At 49.4% G+C, this 20139-nt stretch overlaps 1 protein-coding gene across 6 annotated transcripts in view; it reads left to right on the forward strand.

The window, feature by feature from the left end:
- Ccdc57 (coiled-coil domain containing 57) overlaps positions 1-19693 on the forward strand; it is a 97806-nt gene extending 78113 nt beyond the window's left edge. For 4 of the 6 annotated variants that reach the window (XM_087909640.1, XM_048429262.3, XM_085694211.2 and 1 more), the window contains one exon: positions 19309-19693. In XM_087909640.1, the coding sequence (XP_087765766.1) occupies positions 19309-19517 (209 nt within the window). In that variant the 3' untranslated portion in view covers positions 19518-19693. The remainder of the gene's footprint in view (positions 1-19308) is intronic. The other 2 variants (XR_015003371.2, XM_085694213.2) reach the window with 1 other exon arrangement.
- The last annotated feature ends 446 nt before the right edge of the window (positions 19694-20139 follow it).

Consider the following 20139-nt stretch of genomic DNA (forward strand, 5'->3'; position numbering starts at 1 on the left):
ATCCCAGCACTTGGGAGACTGAGGTGGGTGGCTCTCAATAGTTTGAGGCCAGCCTGGTTTACATATGGAGTTCCAGAACAGCCAGAGCTACATAACAGAAAGGTCCTATCTCAAAATAAAATTAAGATATTGAGGCTGGAAAGATGGCTCAGCCGTTAAGAGCACTGACTGCTCTTCCAGGGGACCCAGGTTCAATTCCCGGTACCCACATGGCAGCTCACCACTGTCTGTAACTCCAGGAAACCAGCACAGACACACAGGCAAAACACCAATAAAATAAAATAAAAAATAGGATACTGTAATCCAGCACTCAGGAGGCAGAGGCAGGTGGATCTCTCTGAGTTTGAAACCAGCCTGGTCTGCAGAGCAAGTTTTAGGGCAGCCAGGGCTACACAGAAAAACCCTGTCTCAGAGGAAAAAAAAAACTAACTAAAATAATGTAACACGTTCACAAGATGACTTAGTGGATAAAGGTGCTTGCTGCCAAACCTACCAACTAGAATCTGGTCCCTGGGACTTGGTAAGAAAAGAACTACCACAAATTGACCTCTAACCTTCATATGCTTGCTAAGACAATTGTGCACCCACCACAAAGCAAAAGAAGCGGGGGAGTGGGAGACCTGGATTTGATTCCCAACACTCACGCCGCTGCTCACAACCATCCAGAACTTCAGTTCCGGGGCATCCCACACCCTTTTCTGACCGGACGTACATCCAGTGCACATACTTAACACGCAGGAAAGAATATCTATACAAATAAACCTTTTTTTAAAACTTAAAAACTTAATTAAATTAAAATGTTCACTTTTGAACATTAGCACTTAATGAGTCAAAACCATCTATAGGCTAATCCCAGAAGTTTTTGGGAAGCAGCACACTCAGCAGCCAGGCTGGCCTCTGTCTACTCACTGGACAGCCTCATAGGCCCAAACAGCAGCCTCGCTGTCAAAGCCAATTGAAACTGGCCTGCCTGGAGGGCTGGCGAGATGACTCAGCGGTTAAGAGTAACGGCTCTAGTCAGGCACAGTGGCCCACGCCTTTGATCCTAGCACTTTGGGAGGCAGAGGCAGGCGGATCTCTGAGTTTGAGAGTCAACCTGGTTTGCAGAGTGAGTTCCAGGACAGTCAGGGACCCTGGAAAACTGTCTTGAAAAACCAATAATAAGTACTAATAATAAATAAATAAATAAATGAAAGTGTGGACTTCTCTTCCAGAAGACCTATGTTCAATTCCCAGTACCCACATGGCTCACAGCCTTCTGTGACTCCAGTCCTAGGGAATCTGACACACACCCTTACCTTTGAAGACACTACACAAACATGTTGTTCACAGTCATACATCTAAGCAAAGCATGAAAACATACAAAATAAAAATAAATAAAATTGACTGGGCAGTGGTGGTGCACTCCTTTAATAAGTCAGAAGTTTCAGGCCAACATAGACCTATGTTACATAGACCCTGTTTAAAACCAAGTTCAGGGAGCACTAGAGAGATGGACCAGTGGTTAAAGGCACTTGTTGCTTTGCAGAGGACTTGAGGTCAATTCCAGATCCCATATGATGGCTCACAACCACCCATAACTCCAGTTCCAGAAACTCCAACACTCTGGCACCTTCTTCTGACCTCCATGGGCACCAGGCATGCATGTAGTTCATATGTTATACTGGTGGGCAACACACTTACACACATGAAAGATAAAATTGTTGAAGGAAGAGAAGGAGGGGAGACAGGAGAGAAAAGAAAGAGGAAGCAGAGCAGGCAGGGAGGAAAGAAACAAAAAGACCTAAAGAAAATCAAAGACATGGCAGTCTCTGCTCTAACCCTATCAGGTAAACAGGTTAGCCTCAGGATGCTGATGTGGAGTGTCAGGGTGAGTGACTCTATTTTGATGCTTTCCTGATCTGTTAGTCTTAGCCCCAACCTGCCCTCCTGTGACGCTTCTTAACCTGGAGTCCCTGTTGCCACACCTGCCACTGTCTGGCCTCCACAGGCGCTTTGTGTCTCTTGTGAAACACAGGGAGAGCTCAGGAGAGCAGCCAAGACTTCCTCGTGGGAGATGGTAATGTGTCAGCATGATGCATATTTGTGATAAGAAAACTCAAGTGAAGAGCTCAGGACGGTGGCCTCCAAGAACAGCGCATGACTGCGGTAAGCCAATCCAGAACACCGTGTTCCTTTCCCGCCTGCTTCTCACACTAAAGAATGGACACAGAGTCCCCTAGGTCTCGGTAACCTAGGGAAGGTGGACATAAGGCCTGGTAGCCAAGGTGAGCCATACAGACCAAGAAGAACCTGGGAACAACTCTGGGAGGGCAGAGAGCCCTGTGCAAACCTGGTTCACGTCCCCCTGGCCCACCCTCACAGCAGCCTTGCTCCACAGCCAAGAGGCCAAGGCTCCTCTCTGTTTCTCGGCATCTCTGCCCGTGGCCTGGTCCCTGCTGCTGGATTGAGAGCCCTTCTGTTGGCAACATTTCTCTGAGACTCCGTGCACACCCCGCCATATCTTGGATCTGCCTCTGCGGAACCAGTGCAAGCGATGGAGAGATGGCTCCGTGGTTACGAGTACCGGCTGCTCTTCCAAAGGACCCGAGTTTGCGTCCAGGCACCGGCATAGCGGCTTAGAGTTGTCAGGACTCCAGCTGCAGGGCTGCAACACAACCTCACATACAATAGAAATAAATAAAGTGCTTTAGAAAAAACAAATCAAGCAAACCTGTGCAGATCCTGAAGTGAACGAGCAGCCTGTTTGCTGCCTGTGCTGAATTCCTTCAGGGCAGAGGACACTCCACAAGGCTGAGGCTCAGTGCCTCGGAGATCTGTTGGTTTTTTATGAAATGGTTACAAGGAAATGATCATAGCCACTCAGGAAAGCAACATGTTGAAGTCACTTCTAAAACAAAGCAAATACATTTAGAAATAATCACATCGGCTTGCTTTTTAGTGGTATTTATTCTAGGGCCATAGAATGTCTGGCACCCACTCCTGCTTGGCAAGCTGTGGTGATAAGAACCAGATTCGCGGAGACACCAAGCAGCTGTGTGCAGATAGGAGGACGGGCATCACTGCCAGCACCCTGGGTAGAGGGGCAGAGGCCAATTCTAGGTCACTAGGTCATCTGAACGGAGGCCACTTCTGGGCTGCAAGGAACAGTCGTGAGCAGGCGGTACAGTGCTGAGGAGATGGAGAACGGAACTTGGAGAGGCAAGAAGGATGGGGGTCGAGGCCAAGTCTAAAGAAAGAGAGGAACTATGCAGTCAAGAGCCCTGGAATCCTACAACACGTCCACACATGAGGCTGGGGCTGAGGGCTCCCGGGTGGTGGAGCGCTGTCCGGCCTGCCCAGGGCTGTTTGTCCACCAGAGTGCAAGAGGACACCCACAGGATCGAGGTCAGCTGCTCTCAATGTAAAGTTCCGAACCAGCCAGGACCACACATGGGACTCTGTCCCAGCAAACCTCCCCAAAAACATTTTAAGGTCAGCGTAGGGTACATAGCTGAGAGCTCAAAAAGCAGTGAGAGAGAGAGCTAACGAAGAGTTAAGGGGAGGAAAGGAGAAGGAAAAATGCTAAAAAAAAAGAAGTCTCCAGAGCTCTGCCAGGGTGGGGGTGCGGTGCTTTAACCCCACGGGCAGAGTTCAAGGCCAGCCTGGACTGCAGGGTGCGTTCCAGGACAGAAAAGCCCTGTCTCAAAAAGAAAAAAAAAAAAAAAAGAATGTGTTCTAAGGCAGCAAGAGCCTCTGAAGGAAAAAAATCAAATCAGATAGAGAGAGACAGACAGACAGACAGACAGACAGAAGCCACTATGGCCTGAATGTAGCTCAGTGTTAGAACACTAGGGGCTGAGGATGTTCACTCGATAGGCATGCTTACCTAGAGTCGGTGTTCCACCCATCCCAACACCACATAAGTAAGCACAGTGCCACATGTGTGTCATCCTAGAGTGTGGGAGGCCAAGGTAGAGTTCCAGAACAGCTAAGGCTACACAGAAAGAAAAGAAAAGAAAAGAAAAGAAAAGAAAAGAAAAGAAAAGAAAGAAAGAAAAGAAAAATAAACAAACAAAAGTCTTGCCTGGCATGTGTAAGACAGAATAATCTCCAGTCTCACAAAATAAAGTATATCTAATGTCATGATCAAAACACTCTGTTAACTAACTTGGATTAAAAAGTTCAGATGCAGTTATATCCAGTTCTCAGGAGCCCACACAGCATGGTGGTGACACACACCTGTGTAGTCATGGCTACTCCAGAGACCCCTGTGTAGTCACGGCTACTCCAGAGACACCTGTGTAGTCACAGCTACTCCAGAGACACCTGTGTAGTTATGGCTACTCCAGAGACCCCTGTGTAGTCACGGCTACTCCAGAGACACCTGTGTAGTCACGGCTACTCCAGAGACACCTGTGTAGTCACAGACACTCCAGAGACCCCTGTGTAGTCACAGCTACTCCAGAGACCCCTGTGTAGTCACAGCTACTCCAGAGACCCCTGTGTAGTCACAGCTACTCCAAAGACCCCTGTGTAGTCACAGCTACTCCAGAGACACCTGTGTAGTCACGGCTACTCCAGAGACACCTGTGTAGTCACAGACACTCCAGAGACACCTGTGTAGTCACAGACACTCTAGAGACACCTGTGTAGTCACAACTACTCCAGAGAATAAGGCAGGAGGGTCAAATGAACCAAGAAGTCCCTGACCAGCACAGGAAGCACATATATTTTAAGAGAACATAGATGCTCTGGACTAGGGCCAGAGACAGTTGTGAGCTGTCGTGTGGGTGCTGAGGAAAGACCTTGACTCCTCTAGAGGAGCATCAGTGCTCGTAACCTCTGAGTCATCTCTCCAGCCCTATCTCTTCTCTCTCTCTCCCCCTCCCTCTCTCTCTCTCTCTCTCTCTCTCTCTCTCTCTCTCTCTCTCTCTCTCTCTCTTTTGGTTTTTCAAGACAGAGTTTCTCTATGTAGCTTTGGAACCTGTTCTGGAACTCACTTTGTAGACCAGGCTGGCCTCGAACTCACAGAGATCCGCCTGCCTCTATGCACCACCACCACCCAGTTTTCTTTTCTTTTCTTTTTTAAGACAGGATCTAATACAGCCCAGGGTAACCTTGAACTCATCCTCCTGTCTCTGCATCCAAGGTGCTGAGATTACAGGAGTACGTCACCACATCCTTGAGACCCCACCCCTGCACCTCTCTTAAAAAAAAAAATCTAAAGACAGATTAAGAAAGCCAAGAATCAGGCTGGGGGGTGGTGGCATGTTTAATACAAAGTCATCTTTAAAAAACAATTTTTGCTTTATGGTGGTGGCACACGCCTATAATCGCAGCACTTGGGAGGCAGAAGCAAGCGGATCTCAGCGAGTTCAAGGCCTGCCTGGTCTACAAAGCCAACTGTTACATAGAGAAACCCTGTCTCCAAAAACAAACAAACAAGAAAGCCAAGAATCCTACAACGGAAAAATAACTGACCAGCTAACACAACTAACTGTTTTAGGTTAATTTTTCTGTGAAAGGATTAAGGTAAAGTAGATGTCTCAACAAGGAATGATTTCCAGATGAAAATGTCTGTGTGGCAGGCAGGACACAGCAGTCTTAGATGTGCTTCCAAAAATGGTACACAGCACACACACGGTGTGTCTACATACATGCAGACAAAACACACATAAAAATAAAATCTCTAGAGGGGAAAAAAGGAACCCAGAATTAATAGCCCAAGATGGAGGAAACAGCTCCCAGCTCCAGCTGGTGGTGATTTGGGACTCAGTGGCAAAGCAGGTGTGCAGAAATAACAGGGCACTTCTGGGGTTCAGCACGGGGCCCTGCAGACCCAGCTAAATGTCAACATGGAATTGCTGAGGCCACTGTCCCTGTCCAATGTAAAGCCAAGATGCTTACCTTGCCTCCCAGACCTATTTCCCAAATTCCCAAACAGGTCACTTTCAGTTGGCAAGATAACAGAGTTCTCTCCGCCCTAATCCTTCCTCCAAACAGCCTTCCTGAAGCGAGCCAGTGCTACTTAATCAGCTACTTTCCTATTGTTCTAGCTGCCAGGTCCAACCTTACAAAGAAAGTAATTTTATTTAGTCAGTTAATTCTGCAGTGCTGAGCGGATTGAGCCCAGGATCATGTACACAGTAGGCAGGTACAACCACAGAGCTACATCCCCAGCAAAGAAAGAAACTGAAATAACCTTTTTAGCTAAGTCTTGTGGCAAAGGCCTGTAATTCCAACTTAGGCGGTAGTCTTCCTGTCTTGGCCTCCAAAGTGCTGAAGCCAAAATAGATGTGAGCCGCCGTGCCGAGCGACAGCTTCCCTGGCTTTATCTCCGGGGACCGTATAGCATACCTTAATACTTTCTTTCTCTCTTTTTTCTTTCTTTTTTAGCTTTTTAGAGATAGGATTTCTCCATGCTTCCCTGGCTGTCCTAGAACTAGCTCTGTAGACCAGTCTGGCCTGGAACTCACATGGATGCCTGCCTCTGTCTCTCGAGTACTGTGATTAAAGACTTGCACCACTACCATAAAGCAAAAGTTGCTTTTTAAGCTGAATTTTATTAAACATGTACATACCTTTTTCTGTCATCTCCAGTAATATAGCCCAGCTGGTATTTATTGGGAGAACATTATATTGTATGAGAAATTATGGAGCCGGGCGGTGGTGGTGCACACCTTTAATCCCAGCTCGCAGAAGGCAGAGGCAGGCAGATCTCTGAGTTTGAGGTCAGCCTGGTCTACAGAGCGAGTTCCAGGACAGTCAGGGTTACATAGAGAAACCCTGTCTCAGAAAAGAGAAAGAGATTATATGAACTCAAGAGAGTTGATTTAGAGTCAGTGGGCTTATTCAAAACTTCCAGGCAAACACATGGACATTCTGTATGGGGACTAGGGCATATATTAGTGTTGGGGAGGGAGATGGCCAAGAGCTGAGTCCCTGTAGATACTAAGGCATGGCTGATTTGGGTGCCGCAGCCATGCTGACCCCGGTGTTTGGCACTGGAGCCTACACGCATTTGCTTGTAAAGCTGACCAAGAGGCCAAAGGCAGAATTTCCTCAGTCGAATTGACTGTATTAATGAATACACGGAAACAAGGCTTTTGTAAAACGCATGAAGAATCTGTAAAGAGGAGCCAGGTCTCAGCTGCCTTCCTGATGGAGGTGATATTCTGACACACCAGCATCAAAGAAAATATGTAAGGTCCCTGAACACGCACGTGCTTTCCCCCCAGGCCCACAGGCAGGGAAGTAGTTGAGGTGGAAGCCATAGGGGGCTGAACAGGACTTGTAATGCCACCCACAGCCAGATGTGTAGAGTTTGTATTACAGTGACCCTGTGCCCAGTTTGTCACACTCTGGCCAGTACTGAGGGAATCAGATGAAAGGTGAGGATCTTTCCAACTGAAACGCTCACCCCTGCCCAACCATATTGCCTCTTTCTTTTAATTTGATTTTAACTTGTAATCCTCCTGCGTCTTCGCCTCTCAGGTGTTGAAATTATAGTGTAAGCCACCAAACTCAGCCTCTTATTTATCCTTCCTTCCTTCCTTCCTTCCTTCCTTCCTTCCTTCCTTCCTTTCTTTTTTGAGACGTGGTTTGCCCTGGCTGTCCTGGAACTCACTGTGTAGACTCAGCTTGCTTGAAACTCACAGAGATCCTCCTGCCTCTGACTCTGGTGCTGCCATTAAAGATGTGCACCACCACACTAGCCTTATCGTAAACATTTTCCTGAAGGCTTAGATGTAAAAAAAAAAAAAAGGCACAAATGTTCATGTTTTTTTAAATGTGCCAGTCAATTGTAATGCATCCTTTCTAGCACTCGGGAGGCAGAGACGGGTGAATCTTTGAATTTGAGGCCAGCCTGGTCAATAGAGCAAGTTCCAGGACAGCCAGGACTACACAGAGAAACTCTGTTTTGAACCACCACCATTCCCCCAAAAAGGAAAAAAAAATCCAGCACTCAGGAGGCAGAAGCAGGTGGATTTCTGTGAGTTTGAGGCCAGCCTGATCTACAGAGTGAGTTCCAGGACAGGCAGAGTTAGTTCATGGTGAGACTTTGTCTGAAACAAACAAAAAAATCAATGGGACATTGTGGCACATGTTGTAATTCCAGCACTTAGGGGTTATATAGTGAGCCGCTGCCTGAAAGCAACAGCCATTCAAAACTTCAAGTTGGGGCAGCAAGTGAATAAGTGCCTGCCCCACTGCCTGATGGCCCAAGCCTGCGATGATAGAAAGAACTTCTCAGGCGTAGTGGAAAGACTTTAATTCCCACTCTGGAGGCAGAGGCAGGTAGATCTCTGAGTTCAAAACCAGCCAGGCCTCACAGGAATCCTGTCTCAAAAACTAAAACAAACGAAGAGAGAGAGAGAGAGAGAGAGAGAGAGAGAGAGAGACAACTGACTCCTGAAAGTTGTTCCCTAACCTTCACATTCGTGCACTTGGAGTCATACACATGTGTACAAATGCCCGCACAACAATAATAATAATGATGGTGATAATCTGATCATTGAAACACAGGGGCTGGAGAGACGGCTCGGTGGTTAAGAGCACTGACTGTCCTTACACAGGCCTGAGACTGGGTTCCCAGCCCCCACATGACAGCTCACAACTGCCTGTAATTCCACTCTAGTGCCAGAATGCATCACCCTCTGGCCTCCGCATGCGTGTGGTGCACATAAACTCATGCAAATACACATGAAAAATTTTTAAATGTTTAAATTTTAATTTATTAAAAAACAATAATAAATTCAATCAGGGTCCGATTTCTCAGTCCTGTAATTTTGGCATTGAGGAGGCTGAGACAGTGGGAGAGACTTTAGTTATAGGCCAGCCGGGGCAACAGAATGCGTTTCAGGCCAGCTTGGACTACAGAGACACTGTCTCAAAACCAAACAATTCAGCAAGTTGAGAAGGCCCCTAGGAAGAACCTGTAATTGCCACCTTTTGGTGGTAGCCTGATCCCCATATCCCCTCCGCCTACCTACACTGGCAAACCTACCACATAACAAGCAAGAGAGGGGATGAGAGGGGAACTTTTGCCCGCCTCTGCTTCCCCAGCATCACCACGCCATGCGGGAAGCACTGGTGTTCCAGCATCCCAGGAACACACCAAGAACAAAGGAAAAGGCCAGACATGGTCGCTCACACCTCTAACTCCATCACCCGGGAAGCAAGACAGGGAGATCTCTGAGTCTGAGGCCAGCTTGTTTGCATAGGGAGTTTTAGACCAGCCAGGACTACTACTAGGGAGACCCGGTCTCAAAAACAAATTAAAAAGGCTGATGGGGCTGGGGTGGGGGGAGCTGAGGAACATCTGCTGTGGGAAGCCCCAGTTTTTTTTTTTAATTTCTAGATTTATTTATATGTGAGAGTGTTTTACCTGCGTATGTGTATGTGTGTGCATCATACGTGTGCCTGGTGCCTTCGGGAGACAGAAGAAGGCATTGGATTCCCCTGAACTGGAGTTAGGGTTTTGAATTACCAAATGGGTGCTTAGAAGTGAATCCAATCTTCTGCAAGAGCAACAAGTACTTTTAACCATTGAGCCATTACGTCTGCCCTGGAAGGCCCCAGTTTAACCCCCAACACTGCAAAATAAAGTTACCAGGCCTGAGAGCATACATTTGTACTCCCAGCACTCAAGAGGCTGAGGCAGAAGGATAACAAATTGGAAGCCAGCTTTGGCTACTCAGTGAGAGCCTGTCTCAAAACAGGTAAACAAACAAAAACATATTAGACTCACATCTGGAACATCTGAATTGATAAAAGGGGATTTGAATAAATAGCTCAATTGTTTGAGTGCTTGCCCTAGCATACACAAAGCCCTGGATTCAATCCCCAACACTACATAAAGGGAGAATAATGATCCACACCTATAATCCCAGCACTCAGGAGGTAGAGGCAGGAGGATGAGAAATTCAAAATCACAAGTTTGAGGCCACCCTGGGACACAAAACTCTGGCTCAAGAAAAAGGAAAACAAAACTTACGGAAGTGTTTGAGTAAATACTTTACAAACTAGATAAATTGCCAGGGAGTCCTAGAAAGATGCCCACTATTGTGTGTAAATTACTCCTTAATAAAAGTGACTTAAGGGGCCTGAGAGATGACTCACCACCACCACAGACAAAATCAAGACACTTCTGTGGAGGAAGTGCCTTATCCTGCTGAGTGTGCTGTTTGTGGCCACTGCAGAGCCTAGCAGGATGCTTATAATTCTCATCAAGCCACTAGAGATTTCTTAATTGTTTTCCTTTGTGGCACTTAGGGACACCAAGGGAGGCCATTATTGCAGACAAGTAGGCTAGGAGCCCCAGCATCATGGGAGTTTAGTAGAGCCCTGAGGACAGAGCCAGTGGAGAAGCCCAAGCCCCCTCCCCCTCAGAATAGCTTGAGTGAAAAACTGGTCTGGAGATTCAGCTTGAAAAAATGGAAACTTAAACTTTAAAAACCAGGGTATAAAGCAAGCATCAGAATTAGCTTCCTAGATTGGTGAGCAGGCATACGGCCCTGAGGTATGTTCCCATCCAGGCCCGGACGCTACACCTGGGGCAGTACCAGGAAAATTTTATTGCAAGGTGGTGGCAGGCCTGTTCGGCTCCTACAAGTGCTGCAGAGAGGTTCTGGAGTGTGGGTGGAGCCGCTTGCTGAGCCCCTGAATAGACCTTACAGTTTGGCTCTGAGTCTTTCTCCTGAGTAGATGATGATGTCTTCCTTCCAATCCATACACTCCTTCTCCTTTTCTTAAAGAGCTGGCTGGGCCTCCGAGCACCATGGTAACAGGAGTGGCGACAGTAGTTGTGTTGTCTCCTAGGCTGAAGGGGATTAGGCTGAAGTTTCTAAATGTGATGATTGCTGTGTGCTTCTCAATGGGACCTTTATCAAGCCGAGCATTTCTCCTAGCTGGGCCGGAGTGTGTGCTCAGCATGCACAAAGCCTCGAGTTCTGCCCCCAGCACTGTAAAATGGTACTTTATAGCCCGGTTTATAGAGATATGTCATCACAGGCGGGTCTTAAACCTTGCCCAGCACCTTACACTAAAGTGAGTGTCGAAGCCGCTGCAGACCTGGTGTGAGGCCCCCGTGAACTTGACTTTACCGTGATGTGCTCTTAGTATTGATTTGGTTTCGTTTGTTTGTTTTTGCCTGTATGTGTTTTATGGTTTTGAGGCAGGGTCTCATCCCCAAGACGGTCTTGAGCTTGCTATATAGCCATGACCTTGAACTCCTAACTTCCTACCTCCATCTCCACAGTGCTGTGATTACAGGCAGGCACCACCATGCCTGTTTTTCTGTTTGGTTGTTGCCTACACACAGTTGTACCGGTTCTGTGTATTTATCGGTGGGGGGCTGGAGGTGGTATGAGTATGTGTGTGTCTGGGGACAGGGAGTTTGCATACCCCTCACCCATGTGGACAACTTAGTGGAGTTAGCTCCCTCCTTGTGCTTCCTTCACTCTGGGGATGGGACTCGGGTTGCAGACTTGTCCAGCGAGCACTTTTACCTATTGAGCCATTTCTCAGTCCTCCATCTAATTTTGAATTTTTGTTTTTCCGAGACAGGGTTTCTCAGTAGCTATGGAGTCAGTCCTGGAACTTGCTCTGTAGACCAGACTGGCCTTGAACTCACAGAGATCCACCTGTCTCTGCCTTCTGAGTGCTGTGATTTAAGGGGTGCACCACCACTTCCCTGCTATTTTTGGATTTTTGAGTTAAGACTTCACTATTAACCCAGGCTGGGCTTGAACTCATAGCCCTACTACTTCTGCCTCCCAAGTTCTCGAGTTCCAGGTCTGTGTCATCAGGCCAGCTCTCAATCCTTTTCTAATCTTACAGATAATTTGGAGAAGGTAGGACTTGACTATTTCCTAAAATTTCTTTCTCTTCTCCTTTTCTGTTTTTAAGATGGGATCTCTCTGCCAGGTGGTGGTGGCCACGTCTTTATTCACGGCAGTTGGGAGGCAGCAGCAGGCAGATCTCTGACTTCCAGGACAGCCAGGGCTATACAGAGAAACTCTGTCCAAAAAACAAAAAAACAAAAAGACAGGGTGTCACCATGTAACTCTGGCAGGCCAGGAACTCAGAGATCCTCCTGTCTCTGCCTCCCCAGTGCTGGGTTCAAACGTGTGTGCCATCCCACCTGGCCGCTCCCTGCTTTAGAAATGCTTCTGAGACAGCTCAGGTGTGGGCCCTTAAACAGAACCAGAATTCGCTGGACTTGGTGGTGTTTGTCTTTAATCTCAGCACTCGAGGCAGATGAATCTCAGTGAGCCCAAGAGCAGCCTGGTCTATCAGGACAGCCAGGACTATAGAGAGAGACCCTGTCTCAAAAAAAAAACAAAAACAAAAAAGCCCTGAATGAGAATTCTCTCCACATTTTGTTTTATTATAATTTGTTTTTTGGGTTTTTTGTGGTTGGTTGGTTTGTTTGTTTGTTTGTTTTCGAGACAGGGTTTCTCGGTAGCCGTGGAGCTGCCCTGGAACTAGCTCTTATAGACCAGGCTGGCCTTGAACTCACAGAGATCCTCCTGCCTCTGCCTCCCAAGTGCTGGAATTAAAGGCGTGTGTCACCACCACCCAGCCTACCTCCACATTTAAGAACCTATATACCTGTAGTACCTGAAAAGTTCTGTTTACAATTCAAAACAAAGATGCAGGAGAGTTTGGGTTGAGTCTGCCCCAGGTAAACAATGCTGCCCTTCATCCTTACCCTTGAAAACTGCACCCTGGAGTCAGCAATGGCGGAGCAAGGAGTGCACATCTCCCTCCCACTGTCTCCCTACACACACACCACACACACGCACCACGCGCACACACCAGGCACACACACATACACACACCAGGCACACATACACACACACCAGGCACACACACACACACACACCACACACACACCACGCACACACACCACACACACACACACCACGGGCACACACCAGGCACACACACATACACACACCAGGCACACATACACACACACCAGGCACACACACGCACCATGCGCACACACCACACACACACACCACGCGCACACACCAGGCACACACACATACACACACCAGGCACACATACACACACACCAGGCACACACACACACACCACACACACACCACGCACACACACCACACACACACAAGGCATGCACACACACACCACACACACACTACACCCCCCCCACGCACACACATCCACACACACCAGGCACCTACCTGCTTCCTGACTTCCTCACAGCCAAGGCAACAGGAGCTAGCTCTCGGGTAACTAGCTGGGTACCCTGGCAGCAGGTTTCCGATAAAACATTTCACTCATGCTCAGGATTAGGAAATGTGCCCTTTCTAATTAAATTTGAACTAATCAGTCTAGAAGGGCCAAAGGCCACGTTCCCTGTCAGGCTTGACACTGAGAACTGCAAGTGAGAGTGTGTTTGGGTGCTCTGCAGAAATAGGGGTTTGTGCTTTCTTGGTGTGTTCTTTGTGGCTTGAAGACAGATACCATGTACATTGTGGCACCGCTGATTTTTGTCTAAAATGGGACGCCAGTCACAGGCTGATAGCAGACTTCATCCTGTCGCATAAGCTGTAAGTAATCTGCAAAGTTCATGTCTCTCTGTAGCAGAGCTGGATACAGGGACCCTGAAGCAATTTGTAGTGGGGTGGAGACAGATGGATGCTACCTCCCAACAGTGTCCTAGTGACCAGAGGCCCTAGTGCCACAGTCAAGGAATCTGACCCGGCCCTGAGGACAGTGGCCTCTGGCCTTCAGCATGGACAGCATGAGCCAGTTTCGTGGTGCATGCCTTCAATCCCAGCTCTCAGGAGGCAGAGGTAGATGAATCTCTGTGAGTCTGAGGCCAGCCTGGTCTACAGAGCAAGTTCCAGGACGGCCATGGCTACACAGAGAAACCCTGTCTCGAAAAAAAACAAAACACACAGGGCGATGGTGACACACACTTTTAATCCCAACACTCAGGAGACAGAGGCAGGCCGAACTCTGTAAATTCAAGGCCAGCCTGGTCTACAGAGCGAGTTCCAGGACAGCCAGGACTGTTATATAAACAAACAGAGAAAATTTGTCTCAGAAAACACACACATATACAAACAAAACAAAACAAAAAAAAGGCAAAAACAAAAAAAAAAAAAACCAAAACATGGAAGCATTAAGTGCTCCTAAACCAGTATGCGCAGAAACCAAGAAGGTACAGAGGAAGAGGGGGAGAGGCCACTGCCTGGGAACACCTGTGCATCTTCTGATGTGAATTCCTATCTTTGAGATTGACACAGTTGCCCAGCCTATAGATCCAGAAACCTCCTGGCTTCTCATAGTGACTCAGGCCCAGTAGCTATCCTGCCTGTCCTAGAAACATCACGAGTACTTAGTGGTGTGGAGGGAGCTGTAGTACTCTCAGGAGGACCCTCTCACCTCAGTGTAGACACTGGCTCACTTATCTGTAGTACTGATCCTGCATCCCTAAACCAGAGAAGCATAACACCGAACAATGGCTACCTTCATACAATCCCTGAGCACCCCTCCCCCAGCTCGGCAAGGCCCGTTTGTCCTGGAAACTGCAAAGCACTGTCCACTGGTCCTGTGGACCCAAGAGGTGTTGCGTTAGGCTGGATAAAGCTGGCCTCTCCCTGAGGTGCCCCCCCACGTTCTGTCTGGGAAGTAGGTCTCCCACCCGTCCTTCACATAGTGGCATACTGAGACTGGGAACTGAAAGGGTGGCAGAGGCATTACCAGGCCCAGAGCACAGCCTGTGCCTCTGGCCCTGGCCCTCAGGCCTGCTGCCTGGGTGACTGTACCCTCCCTGCATGTGCTACAGGCATGGCATCCTTCTGCCTCTCCTTCCTGGGGGGACAGAAATCAGCTCATGGAGTCCAAAGGGTCATTGGCCAGAACTGCAGAGAATGATTTCAGAGGAGGCCTTTGACCTGGCCAGACGCCCATAATGTCTTGAGCAAGCTGGGCAGCCTGTGTCAACGTGGCCAGCACAACCTCTCCCCATAAGGCCACACTGGGAGATGAGGGGAAGATTGCCTCATTCAGCTGTCCTGGACCAGGAAAGCAGAGAAAAGCTAAGACACAGCAGCCCGGAGATGCCATAACCCTGAGGTGCCACAGTGAGGAGAGATGCAGGTACCGAGGGGCTTGCTTGCTGCCCACAGTGTAGCCATCACCGAGGGCCTCACAGTCCCTCACCAGCCTTGGCCTGCTCTGACATAGCCTAAGATGCTCAGGAGCCTGCCTGACGTCTCAAGTTGGTAGAACCTGCAAAAGTTCCTGTCATTTCATCAAGTCAGCCATCCGCAGAGAAATCTGAGAGAGCTACACAGCATCTGAACACACACGGGATTCCACACGGGAGAGGGGGGCACACGGGACAGTGAGGATCCCAGACACCTCCCTGCCTCTCTCTCTCACTTCTGCCCACACTATTGTGTCTTCCCAAGCCAGTTCTCAGGCCACCTCACAGTACAGCTCCTCCTGCAGCTGCCACCGCTGTCCTCAGCCCTGTCTCCCCCCCACCCCGCCCCTGCAGAGGCAGAATTAGAATCAGAACAGGTTGTTATATAGGCAAGTACTTGGTGGGCACAGCCGTTCTCTGTATGGGTTCCCTATACGATGGTTTGCTGTAGGCAGGACAGCAAGAAAGAGACAGGCCCAGTGTCCACACCTGGCGAAGTAATCTTCAGGAGGAATGGCGGGACCAAACCACCAGGCTCCCTCTCTTGAACTCCATGGCAGTGGCAGCAGCTGAGACCCTTGCTCTCCTGCTGTACACAACTCAGGGGACATGGTGTCCAGCCGTCCTGTGAACGGAGCCCAAGCTGCTGGCCATGCAGCTTGGGGTTCCCCAAGGTGATGGTGAGGCGGGGTCTGGTACAGGAATGGGAATGCCGAGCCCTGAGGGGCTGAGACTCGGAGAAGCAAGGCTGTATTCACCTGTGCAGGCCGAGCGTTGGAAGGGCTAGAGAGTGTAATGCGACCTGATTGATAAGCAGGACGGAAAGAGGAGCTCATGTTGAAAAAAGAGATCTGGGGTGCACACAGGTCCCATGGGGACAGGAGAGGTCGCAGTGAGGGCTGGTTAACCCCCGAAGTCAGGACTGACCTGGAAATGTCAGCTGTGCCCAGGACCACAACTTGCACTGAGTCCTGGGCTGCAGTCAGGGCCCAGGGCAAGCCCTCCTCAGCCCCAAGACAGGTTCTGGAGACCTCACTGAGTCCTGTCCTTTGGAAAGCCACATCAGGGCAACCATAGAGCTGGGAGGTCACATGACATCCTGGAGCCAAGCAGCTGGGATAGTAGCTTTGAAGATGGCTGCTGGGGCCAGAGCTGAGGCTCAGAAAGTACTGCCCCTTGGTAGTCAGACACCTTAGTGCCCCCGTGCGACAGAGCCAAGCCCATCTCCACTCCAAACCCGCCATGAGCTGCAGAGACCCCACACACGGATCCATAAGGACTAAAATATCGTACAGAGCTAGAACTTTCCACAAGCAAATGCCAGGCAGAGACAGATCTAACAGGAGGCTGATGTGCCGGGGACTCTGCCTGGCAATCTCCATCCAGATTTCTCCCTGGTGTCTACTCAGCCGCCCAGGTGAAGAAGTAGAATCCCAGAGAGGCAGAGTGGGTTTTACAGGCAAGTTACTGGTTAGCACAGGTGGAACCAACCTCTGGTCACAGGGACTAGGGCCTCAGACAGGCTGGGCACACTACCTACTGCCATGCCTCCCCTACAGAGTAGCAGGCTGGGGCCCCCAGCCCTGGAAGCCTGGGAATTGGGCCAGGTACCTCCTCCCCTCCTACAGGACAGACTCTGAAAAGCAGAGTGTTCTGTTCTTCTAAGCAGACCTGCGCAGAACAGTTCAAGTCAACCCTCCCAGCTCTCAGTGCCAGTTAGAGGCTATTTCGTCTGACACCGGCCTGAGCCGTGCACAGCTCCACTGGGACCTTAGCTGGGCTGGGCTGCTTCCTTCCTTGGCCTTTGACCCTGCAAAGGTAGAGGCAGCAAGAGGCTCTAGCATGAAGCCCTGTCTGGGATTCCTGCCCCTCCATGATGTCTTCTGGGAGACTCACCAGGTGACATGGCAGCTAGTGACTGGGAGCATCTGTGTAGAGAGGAGGGGCAGTCTGGGTTTAGAGAACCAGACATAGCCAGCAGGAATGCTCAGGCTCCCAGAAGGCTCCTGAGTGGGGTAGCAGAGCCTGGTTCAGCAGGAGCTAGAACAGAAATGGCCCTAATGAGGTTGCTGGTTCTAGGTGTTCCAAAGATTCCTCAAGCTGGGTGGTGGAGCACGCCTTTAATCCCAGCACTCAGGAGGCAGAGGCAGGCGTGCAGATCTTTGTGATTTTGAGGCCCACCTGGTCTAAAGAGTGAGTTCTAGGACAGCCAGGGCTACACAGGTCTTGAAAAACAAAAAAGTTTCCTCAGAAAGTTGGACCTAGTATGACCTACCTGTAACCCCAACCCTCACAAAGCTGAAGCAGGATTGTTGTGAGTTTAAAGCCAGCCTGGATTACAAAGTAGGACCCTAATTTTAAGAGACACCCACACCCACACAGCAAAGCAGAAAGGAATGCAGGATGGGAAGCAGGGTGGAGGGCAGCTCATCTGCCTGTCACTTCCCTGGAGCCCATGCCCACTGCACAGTGGATTCAGCTGGGCACTGTGTGGCTGAATGGGCTCTTACCCTACTCAGTACCCATTCAGCATGTGCCAGGTCCATAGGGGTCAGAGAGGTGAACTCATCAATGCTGGGCAAACGGTGCCTATCACCTCCCAGCCTGCAAGGCGGGCAAGCAGTGGGATTAGGTCCCCAAACCACTACATTGTTATAAAATGCCGAGCGCATGGTGCTGCCTGCTTTTAATCCCTGCATTTGGGAGGCAGAGGCAGGTGGATTTCAATTTTTGGGGTTTTTTTGTTGTTGTTGTTGTTTTTTGTTTTGTTTTTTAAGACAGGGTTTCTCTGTAGCTTTGGGGCCTGTCCTGGAACTTGCTCTGTAGACCAGGCAAACTTTGAACTCACAGATACCTGCCTGTCTCTGCCTCCTGATTACTGGGATAAAGATATGAGCCACTACCACCTGGCTGGATACCCAATTTCTAGGCCAGGCAGTTTACATAGTTAGTGAGTTTGGTTCCAGGTAAACCAGAGCTACACAGTAAGAGCCTGTCTAAAAAGAAAAAAGGATAAAAATGCAAAAGTCCCAGCTGGGTAGTGGTTGCGCACACCTTTAATCCCACCACTCAGGAGGCAGAGGCAGGCAGATCTCTGTGAGTTTGAGGCCAGCCTGGTCTACAAGAGCTAGTTCCAGAACAGGCTCCAAAACTACAGAGAAACCCTGTCTTGCCCCCTCCCCCAAATGCAAAAGCCCCAGCTCCAAGTAAACCAGAAGTTTCCTGTCTGCTGGGCGAGGCTGCCAGAGAGAAAGGACAGGTCTTTAGGGAAGTGAAATAATGTCTTACAAAAGAAATGCTGGTTTTTTAATGAGTTTTTGAGACAGGGTTTCTCTGTAGTTTTGGAGCCTATCCTGGAACTTGTAGACCAGGCTAGCCTCAAACTCACAGAGATCTGCCTGCCTCTGCCTCCAAAGTGTTGGTATTAAAAGTGTGCGCCACCACCACCTGGCAAGAAATGCACTTTTAGTGTCAAAGACTCAAAAGACAGAAAAGGTCAAATACAAATGGCCACATCCAAGGGCTAGATGTGCCCATTAAGTCTGGGTGCTGGCAGCTGCAGGAAAATGATTGCTATACTATGGCGTAAGTGGACCCTGGCAGGGATGCCATGGTGTTTAACTGCACAGTGCAGCTCCCAGGTCCCTGGCCTGTCTCTGTCATGAATGCTGAGAGGTTAAAAGTGTTCATGAACACCACCTATGTACTCAGGCCCTGACAACGGTCAACTGATTGGACTCTCAATGGTGTGGTCTGACATGAATGGGAGGTGGGGCCACCTGCCCCATCCCCTTAGGAAATGGTCACAGTAGGTCAGGATGTTTTTGTTGTTTTGTTTCTGTGTGCTGGGAGAGGCAGGCCCAGGATCTGCCAAGAATATATGGAGCACACAAAGACCTCTTGCACTGCACCCCAGTCAGGATTCAACACGGTTGCTGCCACTAGCTAGGGCTAGGTCATTATTGGGGGGGGGGGCGGTCTACTGGCCTGTATGGGTTCCTGCAAAGGAAAACAGAATGAGTGCTCACAGGTTGTTGATATGGTATGACCAGCTCTGGGTACGCACACACATGCACACACGCATGCCCCCGCTTCCTATGCTCCTAACCTACACTTTTTCTGCTTCGTGCCTATAGAGTGCCCAGCATCTCCAGGAGCCAGCTGTCTCCGAAAGGTTGACCAGAGCGCTGTCACCATGCAAAGCACCTTTGCTGTCAAAGGGCTAAAGATAGAAGCGCAACCAAAAGCCACACATTCCAGACCCAGCAAGTCTCGTCCAGCTAAACCTACAAACTGCCAGCAGCCGCGGCATCCCAGGATCCGCAACTATAACCTCAAGGACTAAGTCTCATTCTCCTGCAGGGGACCCAAGAGTGCCTCTGCCTTGGTGCTCGGAGCCTGTGCTGGTACAGGTGTACACATGGCACACGGGCTGCTGTGAGCACGGGCAGCCTCCCAAACGATGGCCTTCCTGATGCCACCAAGCCATTAAAAACCTCCTCCATCTGCCTGGCCTGCAAACTTGTCTGTCTTGTCCTTGCCACCTGCCTACGTGGCCACTGATAGCCACCGTGCACTGATCGTGTCCTTGACAGTGTCCTTCTCAGGAACCTGGTGGGGAGAATAGTGGCCACCTACAAAGTGTGTCCCCAAAGAACATTGTGTGAGAGGTCCTCCCAGAAGTACGAGCCTGGTCGGGGCCCCATCACCCTAAGTACCACAGGAACATATCCATATGCCCTTCTGAAAACCTCATCATGAGACATGCCTTGACATTGGTCAAGTCAAGCGTGATGGCGTGACTTGACTTGAACTGTCTTAGGGCCTGGTATCACTGACCAATTCCTGCCCCCAGTAGAACTTAAGGATGGCTGTGGCCTTGGCCTTGCTGGGTGTCCTCCAAGACAGACGTGTGAGGGCTTTCGGAATGCAGGTCTCTCCCAGGTCTAGGATTCTTTGTGACAATG

This window comes from Myodes glareolus, chromosome 9 (genome assembly GCF_982192425.1).
Source record: "Myodes glareolus chromosome 9, mMyoGla1.1, whole genome shotgun sequence".
NCBI lineage: Eukaryota > Metazoa > Chordata > Mammalia > Rodentia > Cricetidae > Myodes > Myodes glareolus.